Source organism: Rana temporaria, chromosome 2 (genome assembly GCF_905171775.1).
Source record: "Rana temporaria chromosome 2, aRanTem1.1, whole genome shotgun sequence".
Taxonomy (NCBI): domain Eukaryota; kingdom Metazoa; phylum Chordata; class Amphibia; order Anura; family Ranidae; genus Rana; species Rana temporaria.
The window spans coordinates 453,482,606-453,496,896 of NC_053490.1; the positions used below are offsets into that span (position 1 = coordinate 453,482,606).

At 43.0% G+C, this 14,291-nt stretch overlaps 1 protein-coding gene across 2 annotated transcripts in view; it reads right to left on the reverse strand.

The window, feature by feature from the left end:
* The window catches only part of FLOT2 (flotillin 2), a 72,823-nt gene that overhangs the window by 16,262 nt on the left and 42,270 nt on the right, over positions 1 to 14,291 (reverse strand). Inside the window, exons 3-4 of one of the 2 annotated variants that reach the window (XM_040338532.1) lie at positions 11,713 to 11,803; positions 3,596 to 3,719 (exon numbers count right to left, since the gene is read on the reverse strand). In XM_040338532.1, the coding sequence (XP_040194466.1) occupies positions 3,596 to 3,719; positions 11,713 to 11,803 (215 nt within the window). The remainder of the gene's footprint in view (positions 1 to 3,595; positions 3,720 to 11,712; positions 11,804 to 14,291) is intronic. The other variant, XM_040338533.1, reaches the window with a different exon arrangement.

Here is a 14,291-nt window from a genome sequence, read left to right on the forward strand (position 1 = left end):
CCTGGTGGAGAAGAGGCATAGATTTGTGTCCCTCTGGGCAATGGTTAGATGTAAGCTTGTGGTTCTAAATGGGAACATGCACAAACTGGAGACCCTGCAAGACTGCAAAGGTTCCAGTGGGCACCAGAATACCTGAAGTCAGACAGACTTGGTCAACAAAAAGGTTGCAAAAAGCAAGACATTTTTTTAAATTTGGAAGAGTATATAGGAGGGAAAACATGGCTATAATGCCACTTTAAGCATTTAACTCTTTCCTGGAAAACGCAATAATATGAATTTGACAGCAAATACTAAATACTTTAATCTAAATGCACTAAGAGCTTGAACTAAATGTGCCTTGAAAGCACCATCCTTACTCACCAAAATGTACTATGCGATTGTAAAAGGTTAGTTTTATTTTATTTATTTATTTTTAACCTACATAAACTTACCTGCTCTATGCAGTTCTGCACAGAGCGTCCACAATCCTCCTTTTCTGGGGTCCCCCCAGTGGCACTCCTGGCTCCTACTCTTTGGCACATGCAACCAACCGAGAGCCGATTTCCATGGGAGCACCTGTGTGGGCGCGCTCCAGAGTCCTGCTGCTGCATCCATTGACAGACTGCAGGACTCGACCCGTCACCCATGTCATTTGCCAATGGCTCCTGCTATCAATATATCCGAGGACTCGAGACAGCGGCTGGAGACGCTTGGCTCGTGTTCATCACTGGAACGGTTGGGTTCAGGTAAGAAAAAAAGGGGGGGGGGGGGTCTGGGGGGCAATTGCAGCACAGAAGGTTTTACACCTTAATGCATTAGGGTAAAAAACCCTGAGACTTTACAACCCCTTTAACTTGCTTTCAGTTTTAAGGTTGAAAGCATCCACAGCCCCCTTACACAGCCAAAATTGACGACACTGTTGGGCTGACCAAACACTGTGTTGAAATTTGACTGGTTACCAGTTGAAATTTGCCTATTGGGTGGCCCTGTTGACCCCTCTCACCCGACATCTTTAACTGATAAACCAAAGAAGCTAGATGAGAAATTGTCAGTTAGTTATTCTCACAGCTAGTGATGGCTGTCAGAATACAAGCCAGCTGGGCGATTCATCCATCTGCACCATACCTTTTAGTTTAGCCAGCCTTACAGTTCAATTACACACAGTGTAAAAGTAAAAGTGGTGCTACTCGATTAGCACTGTAACATACATACATACATACATACATACATATACATACAAGGTACAGCAGAAGACCTAAACAAGGTTTTAAACTGAATCATTTTGGAGTTTGTAAATTTGCTGCGGCAATCCTCGCACAGTCACTTCTTTGAATTCTGCAACACATCTTCCAGCCAAAAGTTGTATCTGCAGAAGATCAGACAGACATTCACCTGGTAGAAATTTGAAAGTGTATGAAAAGAGAAGCAGATGGTGGCCATACAAAGCTGGGTCACAGAGGCTTGGTGTCAAAATGCCCAGAAAACACTCAACACACCAGTCAGTCAGTGTCTCTCCGGCAGAGTCAGTCAACCACCGCTAATACCAAGTGGGCAACAGATCATGGTTGTGCATCCACAATACGTCACTCGGCTCCTGAGGAGTAAAAAATAGCCCCGAATAGAGATGGCTCAATTAAAGCCGTTTGTTTTCTGTGAAATTGTGATATGTTGTATAAAAAAAAAAAAAAAAACACACTTGTTACGGTGCTTGAACTATAACTAGAATGGGATGCAGAGACCAGTGTTAAAATTGGGTCCTGCTCTGCTGCAGGGGGAAGCATCATCACCCTGCAGTTGAGTGTTGTGTGGGCCTTTGACAGAGTGAACGCAAGCCTGAGTTTTTGCAATGGCTCCTTTTCACTTGATTGTCGCTATAGTTATGGGTAAAGGTGATCCCTTGTGGGGTTCCCATGCAGTAGGGTGCACAATATAGGGCAAGCATGTCTGGAAGTAGCAAACAGCAACCCGGGTGTAGACCATCCCGTCACAAAGTCCTCATATGGAAAGGTCTACAGGAAGTAACCGAGTACCTTATAAGGGCTCTAGGCAGAAGTGTCGGTAAAGTATGCGATCTGTGGTGTGATACAACACCTGGTCATCCCAAGACTAAGGTTTGAGTGATTACATTTTAGAGTCAAGGTTAAAGAGTTTACACTGTAAGTGAATACATTCCAAACATAGCCCCAGTTTTACAGCAACAGTCAGAGATGCAGGGTAACCCTGTCTTACCTGTCTAAGAGGCTGGTCACTGTATAGGGTCCAGACTTCTCCTGTCAAGTTGGGCATACCCCTGAAGAGGTCTTCAGGATTTTGTATCCATAGAGATGGACCCCAATTCTGAACCTGTATAGGAGCCGGCTGACTACACACGTTGAACAAAGTGCTGATGTAAGCACCTGCTCAAGGTCCAGTGCCCGAAGCAATAAGAGCCGCTCCCATGGCATGAGTTCTGGGTACCAAGGTTGCACCGATCTGGGATGTACAGCTTCTATTGTAGCCATGCGGACTGGGTGGACCCACCTACATACATCGCTCTTGCACCTGCACTTAAGATGTGCCCATGTTGACCTTCTAATGTGCGAGTGTTCATTTTATTCGTTTTTAAATAAATTACTACTCATAAAGGTAATCACGCTATGTGAGTTTCTATTACACATGGCTCGTGGATACGGAGTCTCTGGCTCAAACAAGACTACATGTTATACATCTCCTAGTGTATATTGAAGCTTTTGGATTACTCGCATCAAGTTGACGGTTGGATTCAAGACCAGCGGTACCCATCGTGGTGATTAACCATATAAGCCTTTGTGACTTGGATGGGTATATGCCCAAGTCATTTGCATCTGGTAAGCCTCCTCCTATCACGGGTGGTGGTGCTTTTGACTATTGTCATCCCATCGAGTGTCGCACCTACGTGGGATTTTCCATTTCATTCTTTCTACACTTGTGGACTATTATTTTGTCTCCTTTACTGGACACAATTTTTTCACAGTATTGTGGGATTTATATATTCAATGGACTTGAATATGCCTAGTCACGTGGTGATATTCAATTCAATTATATACAGTTAAGATTTGTGTTGTAACATGAAGTGTTCTTGATAATCTTATATTCATTAATAAGCGCTACATATTTTCATATTCTCTTATATAACGTAGCCTACGCCAACAGAAAATAAGCTCCCAATAGCTGTCCCTGCAAGTCTTTCACAAGCCTGTTGAGGTTACAGGGGCTAGACAAAGCCGTTTGTTACAGGAACAAGGTTTAAAGAAATGCTTGGACATGCTATAAAAAAGGAGAAGGGGAAATTTGGGTAATGCTGGGACATGCAATTAAAAATAGTTTGAAGCTCAATGGTCTTTTTAGGGAGCTTTCATCTCTGATCAATAATTTTAATGCTGCAATATTCACTGGCATTAACGGTTCAAAAAAACTAAAAAAAACAGCCTTTTGATCAATTTAAGCCCAGTATTAAAATAAACACAACATATAACAGACACAGCCATACTTATTTAACAAGTCCACAAATCAATGTTATGAATAATGCAAAAACAAATGGCAACAGGTCTCCATGTACTAAAATTATATAGCAAGTAAACCTATCTATAAATTGTACCAAGAATAGATCGTAGATGTCCCTCCAAGGTCTGAAGTACCACATTCTTTATCTCATGGACATTTTTGCCAAGGAACTGCTCACTTGCCACAGCCAGGAGCTCTCTCTCTGTCATGATTTTCACCTGGAAAGAAAAAAATCCCATACAATTGTATAAAATGGTTTCCAGTACACGATATACATTTTCACATACATACAGCAATATCTAAAGAAAATTCATCTTTCAAAGTCAAGTGGAAAAAGTAATAAACTAACGAAAAATTTAATTCTCAACACGATTTTGTATATTGTCTAAAAAAGTGCCACTTCTGAACATTAGGATGGAGAATTGCCAGATCTAAGCACTCTTGGCACAGGTGGTGCTAATATATACGGTCCTACGTATGATTTTTGGATGCTAAACCACCTGTCAGTTTTTTTACCATCTCCAAGCATTGTGCAACCAAATAAAGAGCAACCTGCTGTAGTCAGGGAACTAGGCATTTGTAAGGCCCCGTACACACGAGAGGATTATCCGCAGGAAACGGTCCTCCGGACCGTTCCAGCAGATAAATCCTCTGGCGGATTTTGATCTGATGGTTGTACTAACCATCAGATCGAAATCCGCGCGGAATCCATCCGCTGTGACGTGTCGCGCCGTCGTCGCGATGACGCTGCGACGTGCGCGCCGCTGGAAGATAAAGACTTCCACGCATGCGTCGAATCATTACGATGCATGCGAGGGAGAGGAGCGGACGGATTGATCCGGTGAGTCTGTACAGACCACCGGATCAATCAGCTGGACAGGATTCCAGCGGATTTCTTAGCATGCTAAGAAATTTTTATCCTGCTGGAAATCCGTCGGCTGGAATTTTTTCCGCCGATAAATGTCCGCTCGGACGTACACACCACCGGATCTATCCGCTGGAACTGATCCGGGGATAAATCCCAGCGGATAGATCCGGTGGTGTGTACGAGGCCTCACTCATTCATGGCACCCATCAATCTAGAATTTTTTTTTTTTTTTTGGGTCTGGAGTATTACCCAAAAGCAATGACTAGCACAAAATTGACAAAAACACAACAAGAGAGGCCAAGAGCAAATGGTTGTGAGAAAATAGTCATAAAAAATTCCTTAAAAGGGGGCATTTCCATTTCATTATTACGAGTCTTTCCCACGGCACCATGCTTACCTTAGGTTGGGGCAAGTTCACATAATGTATATTTTGCAATACAGTCATATGTATCGCAATGAAGAATCAATAAACTAGACCAGCCTTATAACCGAAGGTGTCTTGCACACCACCGCCTGAGCCAGTGCAAAGTAAAATCCCAGTGCATAACCCTTGCCCGGAAAGCCCAGGCCCTGATGTACTGTGACACAAATGGGTGTGCATGGCTGTACTCCGATATAAACTGCTGCTTTCACTTGTATAACATGAGCATATTGCAAATTATTTTCCATTTTCTGCATATGTACACAAGTTATACAAAAGTTTGAGGATATCGATGTATACCAGAGTACAACCAGTAATTTCTATAAGCGGCTGTATGCAGCATTCAGCACCTGGGCTGTGTGCGGGTATATCTATGGAATTTATGCTACACAGGCTCAGGCACTTGTGTGCAGGAGAAATAAAAGGGGCTTTCACTCCATGTGTTATGTTGAAGTGGAAGTCAGTCAAAGCACCATTCGTTTAAATGGAAACCACAGTGGTTTGGGGTTATTTCAGTTTTGGACTGAGCAGTCCAAGAGGAGATTCACCTATTACCAATTCACCACATGTCAGTAATAACCCATACAAAAAAAAAAAACCCTTAAAGTGGATGGAAATCCTCCATACACCCAGTAAAGTGAACAGACTCAGATGATACACAGAGATTAACCAAATCTCCCTACATAGGTTTTATGTGTATATCTGCTGTGTTCACATTTATATACGATTTAGAAAGTTCAGATTTTGTTAGATTTTTCTCTTCCTGGTTAACACAGAGTGTGATGTCTGGGCATACAGCCAAGATAGCTAAAATTGCCGATTGGAGGAAAGGCACACACACCCCCTCATCATAGGCAGAGACTCTCAGAGCTGTTTTGCAATAGGAGCTGCTCTCTGCTAATCTATTTTAGCAACCTCCTTTGACAAAATATTCTGGCTGCTTTTGTCAAAAAATATATGTCAGGAGTTCTCAGGCTGATAACAAAGGAACCGTTCAGAAAAGAGCTATAAAAAGACAAAGCTCATTGAAAAGAGATAAAAAAAATACTGCTCAAATTTCATGAATCGGGTTTACATCCACTTTAAGTAATTAAGTTATGTGTAATAAAATGGAATGACGCAGGGAAAACGTTTTTGAACACGCCAACTGAAATGTATTCAATACTTTGTAGAAAATCCTTTGTTTGCAATGAGCTTCAAGATGCCTCATGTATGGAGAAACTAGTTGCATGCATTGAGAAACTAGCTGTATGCACTGCTCAGGTGTGATTTTGGCTCATTCTTTAACAGTCTTCAAATCATGAAGGTTCTTTGGACCTCTTCCATGAACTTTGATCTTTAGTTCTTTCCATAGAATTTCTAATGGATTTGTGTCAGGTGATTGGTTGGGCCATTCTAGCAGGTTTATTTCCTCTTTCTTTGAAACCAATTGAGAGTTTCCTTGGCTTTGTGCTTGGGATCATTGTCTTACTGAAATGTCCACCCTCATTTCATCTATTATCCTGGTAGATGGCAGCATATTTTTATCAAATATGTCTTGGTACATTTTTCCATTCATTCTTCCTTCAACGATATGAAGTTTGCCAGTACCGCATGCAAACTCGAAGAAAAAGGCTAGGACAGACGCACTCCAAAAAAAATCCTTTTTAATAAAAATTGGTCACAAAATTACATGCCATGGCCAAAAGGATCAGAACAAAAATCCTACGCGTTTCGCACTGTGCGAAACGCGTCAGCTTTTTGTTCTGATCCTTTTGGCCGTGGCATGTAATTTTGTGACCAATTTTTATTAAAAAGGAATTTTTTTGGAGTGCGGCTGTCCTAGCCTTTTTCTTCGAGTTTGCATTCTGATTGCATTGCCTGCACCCTTGGTTCGGATCTTGGGAGATTGGCTCTCTGGTTCTCTTGAGCGGTGATTTTTCTCTCTAATGCCAGTACTGCATGCTGAAGAACAGACCCACACCATGATGTTCCCACCTCCAAACTTCACTGTTGGTATGGGGGCATTTGGGGTGATGTGCATTGCCATTTGATTCCCAAACATGGTGTGTATAATGGCATCCAAAGAGTTACATTTTTGTCTCATCTGACCAGACTATATTCTCCCAGTAGTTCACAGGCTTGTCTTATGCTGCGTACACGGTCGGAATTTCCGATAGGAAAAGTTTGATGTGAGCCTTTGGTCGGAAATTCCGACCGCGTGTAGGCTCAATCGGACTTTTTCTGGTCAGAATTACGCAAAAAAAAAAAAAAAAAAAAAAAAACACACACACATGCTCGGAATGAATTTGGCGCATGCTTGGAATCATTGAACTTCATTTTTCTTGGCTCGTTGTAGTGTTGTACGTCACCGTGCTCTTTACGGTCGGAATTGTGTGACCGTGTGTATGTGACACAAGTTTGAGCCAAAATTCAGTCTGAAAAAAAATCCAAGGTTTTCTTGTCGGAATTTCCGATCGTGTGTATGTGGCATAAGTGTTGTGCAGCAAATGTTAAACAAGCTTCAACATGCTTTTTCTTCAGCAATAGAGTCTTGTGTGGTGAGCGTGCGTACAGGCCATGGCGGTTGAGTGTATTACTTATTTTCTTTGAAACAATTGTACCTGCCAATTCCAGGTATTTCTGGAGCTCGCCACAAATGGTCCTTGGCTTTTGGACAACTCTGATAATTCTTTTCACTCCTGTCAGAAATCTTGGGAGGCGCACCTGGTCGTGGCTGGTTTATTCCGCTTACAGATTTTGGCCATAACAGTGCTCACTGGAACATTCAGAAGTTTAGAAATCCTTCTGTAATCAAGGACATCCAAATTTTTTCAACAATAAGGTTGCAAAGGTCTTGAGATCAGTTGAGACTGAACCAGCCAATATTAATGTGCACTGACACGGGGCAGGATTGCTTCCCAATTACTACTTGTGACAGAACCCACTGTCACGGCGTGTTTTGGAAGGGAATGTGGGCCGGCCTCTTACCCACAGATTATGGCCCAGATGAGACTGGAGACAAGCTGGCATTGAGATAATGTAATGTAATGCTACATCCCTTCTCCCCCATCCCCCCCTCTTGTTGCTGTGTCTAATTGTGTTAGTAAATGTCACATAGACAATGGTCTGGACTGGAGACATCTCTCCGCAGGGGGATGTGCATTGAGAGGCTGCCTGCTTACCATAATCCCTTTATGTTTAACTGTAGTCTGTTTCAATGTACAAGTCTTCAGTTCCCATTGGTTCTTCTTTGTCCCCTACCCCCCTATATGACAAGGCTAAAGGGAGTGTCCCTAATTGTGTGAAAAAGTGTATGTCTTGTATTTAATAAACAGTTTATGCTCTGCATGTTTAACCCTCAACACCTGTGTGGATTGTCTCGTGATTGAGGGGCTAAGGGCTGGTTATGGCGAGTCTGCAGGCTACGGGTGCGTTTGGAGGACAGGAGACAGGTCTGGCGGATGTGCCCACCTGGGGTATTCGAGATCCGTCACACTACTGATGGATTTCAGCTGGTGTGCTTTTTGGCACCTCCCTTTCTGGTATGTGTTCAATACTTTTACCCTGTGTCATGCCATTTTATTACAAAACTTAATTTCTGAACTTGTTTTGGTTTCTTTGTATGCATGGGTTGTTACCGACATGTGGTTAAAAAAATGTAATGCCAATAGCACCTTTAGAAATACATTTACCTAGAAAAATGGTGATGTGTTTCTCAGCATTGAGGACACCATAGATCCTGACCAAATCTCCAACTCCATTTGCAGAAATGCAGTCCCCAACCTTGCAAAGAACCTTCACCACGCTTTAATGTTGCTTGCAGACACTCATTGTAGCGCTCTGCAGCCCTTCCCCCAACAAACTGCCTCCTTCTACAGCAGGGATGCCCAACCTTTTGAAGGCCGAGGGCCACGTAAGTGACTTAGTAACCAGTCACGGCCACAATGAGCGGAGTGGGCAGATGACAGGTCTGTGTCCAGTCTGCATATGCAAAGCAGACAGAGCCCAATCTACTTTATGGGCCCTCCGATCCAATCAGATAGAAGGGGGTAGATCCTGTTTTTTTTAGCAGATCGGAGTGGAGGTAGGCAGGTGTAAACTGACAAAAGTCTGTTCACATCTGCTACTCCATAGGAGGTGATTAGAAGGTCCGATTGGGTTGGACCAATCATGTGAAAGGGGACTAAGGTTGCTTTTACACCGATTGTCTGCAGTCAATTGCGGCACAGTGTACCTGTGGTTTTCCTGCCGGTTAGCTGCACTTTGCCATAGACGTCCATTATATCCTACAGGTGTGGTGCGCTTTCTGAAAAGCCGATTGCTTCCTCTACTGCCAGCTTCATTCACAACACTGATGCTCTTGGATGGCAGGTCGGCAACCCGCAATCTGGGCTTGCCAACCAGCCATCCCAGAGCAGGAGGTCGCGGGCCACATCAGAGGGCTCCGCGGGCCACATGTGGCCCTCGGGCCACTGGTCGGGCACCCCTGTTCTACAGCAATAGATTTTTTTAAATTTAGACTCCTCCCTATGTTTTTGTGCATTTCTATGTCCTATGTACGAAACCTTGTAACTGGGTGCAGAAAAATGGCAGCAGATGCTCTGGACTCATTTTTTTCTGACAAAGGTTTTGCAGTTCAGAGAGTCTTGTGATCACACACGTTTGTTACTTTGCACTGCCAAGTGGACAACTATTTTCTGTTTAAAGCATTGACGCTTACCGTGTTACCTCACTACTGCCCCACACAGCCAATTCAATGCACAACAAGCAGATGAACATTGAAAACTGCAAAGCTGAAGTTGTGGTAACCCTGCACATTTACTACACTTGCAAACACCTGCGGCAGGCAGGACCATCTGCACAGTTCTAAATCCAATGGCAGACAGAATGGTCCTTTTAACTGCATATTTAGCAGTTTGCAGGCGAAACACAGTTTCTCCTGAAAGGTTTTTTCAGTCTTCAAAGACAGAATTTTGCTGTACTTGTAGGAAGTAATGAAAAAAGCCATAATGTAGATGTCATTTTCCTAATGCAACACAAATGGAACAAAGTGATTAAATCTGCAGCCAATACAGAAGTCTGGCTGCAGTAATTCTCTAATGTATTCTCTATAAGAAAATTAGTTTCATTCCATTACATTACATGATTCACATTTCTCCTGTGCTGCACGGTGCTCCTTTATGTAACTGCATTAAACAAATGAGCAACCTCACAGATTAAAGCCCGACCCTGGGATGAAAAAATAAATACTTAATGCTGCGGCCAAACCCCCCACACTGCAAGGGGTAAATGCTAATTTTACTGTGGCACCATTGTGTACAATGCAGGACTATTAGCCCTGCATTGTGTGTTGGGAGTGTAAAATACCAGCTGGGAGTGCCTTAGGGCTTCTTTTACTTGTGTTGGTGGTTAGGTTGTGGTGAGATAGCAGGGATTTTTGTGAATTCTCTGCAAGATGGATTCATATCGTTTTGAATTATGACACTTGGTTTGGTTCAGCTCAATCTTACTGACACAAGACGCTTTGCCACTGGCAATATTGCTCAATGCCTCAGCTCTGCCTGGCACAGTCAGTATTGTTGAGTGCCTTAATGTTTTTGCCAGCACACAGAAGCAAAATGGTTTTAAGACATGGCTGCCATGTACAAACAGCACTTGACTAGAGCTGCTTTGCCACAATTCTCAATTTACCAGTGCATGCCAGGATACAGGAACCTCCACTGCCTCTCCCCCAGCACCCAGCTAACACTTATTAAATGCTTCACCAACACCATAAATGCTATCGGTGAGATTAAGGTGCAACCTGTGTGATCTGCACTGTGTAGTGCCCATTGTAATGTTCACGGCATGCATTGAACGAAGGTTATGAGGCTTTAAGAGTGGAATCTACATGGGATCAGTCGCACAGATCCTACCAGAATGAGAAGTCAGGCAAGTATTACACTTTGTTGCTCTACCCCTCGAGTTGAAGAGCAATAAACCCTTGGTGTGTGGTGCCCTCCACTTTAAGGGGTATTTTCTTCTTGGGCCAGAGTTGGGCTTTAATGAAAAATGCACACCGTTAAAGAACATTTTCTATTGAAGATTTTGAGATGGTGAAAATCTAGGCAGACTTTTAAATCGCTACTGAAACACAGAACAGAAGCTCTGGGAGGAGAAACCAGTGCAGAATGAAGGATTTGAATGGCTGTGGTGCTTATGCTGTGACCTTAGAGCAGGGGTGTCAAACTGGCGGCCCTCCAGCTGTTCCGAAACTACAAGTCCCATCATGCCTCTGCCTGTGAGAGTCATGCTTGTAACTGTTAGCCTTGCAAGGCCTCATGGGACTTGTAGTTTTGCAACAGTTGGAGGGCCGCCAGTTTGACACCCCTGCCTTAGAGGATGAATTAGTCCACAGTTCCAGCAGATGGAGTTCGGGGGGGGGGGGGGCATTAAAAAGCTCATTTAATGCCAATTATAAAAATGTGTAAATACACAAAAGTGGGGGAGGGATTAAAATTCTGACAGGATTTTACTGCCATCAAGGACCCTGTAGGGTATCATTTCTTGTTGCATGCATCATGGCAAGACCTATAACAAAGAGGGCTCTCACATTAAAGAGTTATTTTATACTTCCGACAGAAGTGATTTACATTTAGCACAATCCTGCCATTTATGGTCAAGGTGTGAAGATGTTATCCTGACCAACCAATATTTATATACTAGAACTATTGACAGGTTTACCATAAAGCAATTATAAAACATGAAATTTAGAACCATGCCAAGGTTCAACTACACTTTACAGTATGCAATAAACAGTTATTTTCTAAACACAATCTGCAACCAACTATGGATGTTTCCAGTGTCTGTAAATGTACACCTGGGGTGCCGACTTGTCTTGGCACTGTTGGCATCCATTCCCGGAGTCATGCATTTCCAAAATGATCAGCTGTTACAGTACCTGCGCCACACCTGTGACGGTTAAAGCTACACCCTCAGCCGTCTCTACGTCCTCACACCTGGGCTGTAACGTCATTATTTCTAGGGAGATCCTGTCAAAAAGGTAAAACATTTGCATATATTTTCCAGTTTGCCATCAACAACTTTACACTTCCTATAGATCACCTTCCCCTTCTAGCCCACAGTCACATTGTATGCAATGCTCAGCTCAGATTTTGAATGTTAGCACAAGATTTCTGCTTTTTGGGTTTAAATGCACCAGCACCAAAAACGTAAACTAAGGTAATTTTAAAAGAATTATCTAACAAAAAACGGACAATCCACCTTTCCCCCCCCCCTCATCAAAAGCAGTGTTAAGGTAAAACAAGAGACATACTAAAAATGACAAAAAATCATTTATTTTCCCTGGAGCTGCAAAAAGTCGGGTCCTTTGCAACATCTGATATACAACCTGCTGCCAAAATTAAATGCAAAGTTCAACCAAATTATTTCACTTTTGGGGGGGGGGGGGGGGGGGGCGACGACACTGGTAGGTTCAATTGCCGGACAACTTCCAAAAGACTGTGTGCGCGATTCAACTTCCTGCAACCCCTCAAAAGTTTCAGGAATTCAATAAAATAAACAAACTCAGGAATTGGTCTTGATGTTTTAAATTATTTATCTGATCAATCACTTCAAAAACAAAATATTTTAAACAAATTACATTTTTTCGCCGCTGCTTAGATACTGACCAAACACTGCAAATGTAGACCGGTGACAGCTTCAGAGAGACATCTCTATCCAGCATGTATGTGAATTTTTAATTGGGTGCCTTTTCTAGCACACCCAAGGCTTTCGTTAGTCTGCAGATTTTTTTTTTGACAAAACCTACAGTTTTAGGCTGGGTTCACACTACTACATTACTTTCATCCTACTTTGCTCTGTGTTCAATGTTTCCCTATGAGAGTGTCTTGTAGCGTCCTACACAAGTCAGTCCGACTTTGAAAATGCTCCCTGTACTACTTTTGGTCCTACATTGATCCTACTTCAGGCCCATTGAATATCATTGAAGTCGGACCAAAGTAGTATCCTGTTCATGAAAGTAGGATGGATGTAGGACCAATGTAGGATAAATGTAGGACCAATGTAGCAGAGCAAAGTAGGATGAAAGTAGTGTAGTAGTGTGAACCCAGCCTTAGCCTGTCTGCCAGTCTCCAAGATTGTGGAGTTCATACCTTTGACAGAGAAGAATCTAACAGGAGGCCACACAGCAGAGATCTCAATGGACCATAGACAGATATGTACAAGACTGACAGGGAGGGCTTTGTGTAAATAAATGTATCTGCACTTTACACTTTATCTTGTATGTGTTTTAAAGCTATGAGGTAAATGGCTGTGTTAGCTAAAGATCTAAGGCAGGCCGAAGACATCTTTGAAAAATCGCCAGATTCCCTCATCAACACAGCCGGTGTTCATGGGGGAATGCCTCCCACAGAACTATTGCCATCCCCTGGTGAGGGCTATAGCCCCTGGAGGAAAAAAAACACACACACACACACACACACACACACACACCACATGAAAAAAAAAAAAAAACTCAAGACATGCTGGTTGTACCAAACTCGATTGATTGATGGCTCGACTTGGGTACAATCAGCCCGTCTATAGATAGTTCGAATTTTGGCCAGTCCCTGCTGAACAGGATGATATTTGAACCATCTATGGCCAGCTTAAAGCAGAGTTCCACCCATTTAAAAGTCAGCAGCTACAAAAGGAGTAGCTGCTGACTTTAATCAGACACTCACCTGTCCCACAGTCCAGCGATGCGGGCACATGAAGACCTGCTCCTCTCCCCGGCATTCTAATTGTGGTCGCCCGCATGCCCGAGCCGCGCTGTGAATAGCCGGGAAATCTTCTGGAACCTGTGGCATGTCTCAGAAGATTGCATGGAGGTGATCTTCCTTCTGGTGCCGAAGAGGAAATGGGAGCTCCCTCCGAAGAAAAATTACACGCCAAATGTGGCATGTCAGAGGGTCACTTCACTTAAAGTAGAAGTTCAAATTTTGGGTGGAACTTCTGCTTTAAGTGAATAAAATGTGCCCATCCACATTCCGCAATCAACGTGGCTTTCTAAACACTCAGCCTCAACGGAACTTGTAACAGTCACACAACCTAAAATAGCTAGTTTAGCGCAGTATGGCCATTCAAACTGGCCATTTATAGCACCATGCTTGCAAATGATTTGACTAATCTAAAGCCCCATACACACTATTAGATTTTCTGCAGAATTTTGTCTTCAGATTTACCAAAATGATGTAGAGCAAGGGCCTGCCTGACTGCATACAAAATTGAAAACTCTTAAGGTTTGACCTCATATTATATGGTTTTGGTAAATCTGAAGACAAAAATCTGCAGAAAATCTAATAGTGTGTATGGGGCTTAAGCACAGCTTGTAGTGCCTTTCCAGCCACAATCAGAAGGGGATCAAAGTGCAGGTGTAATCTAACTGCTCTCAGGCAAAAATTTCAGACAAGGGCATAAACCAAGTTCCCCTAGCTATGGAGTGGGGGGCACAGCAGGAAGCAGAGTGAGCTGCCAGCT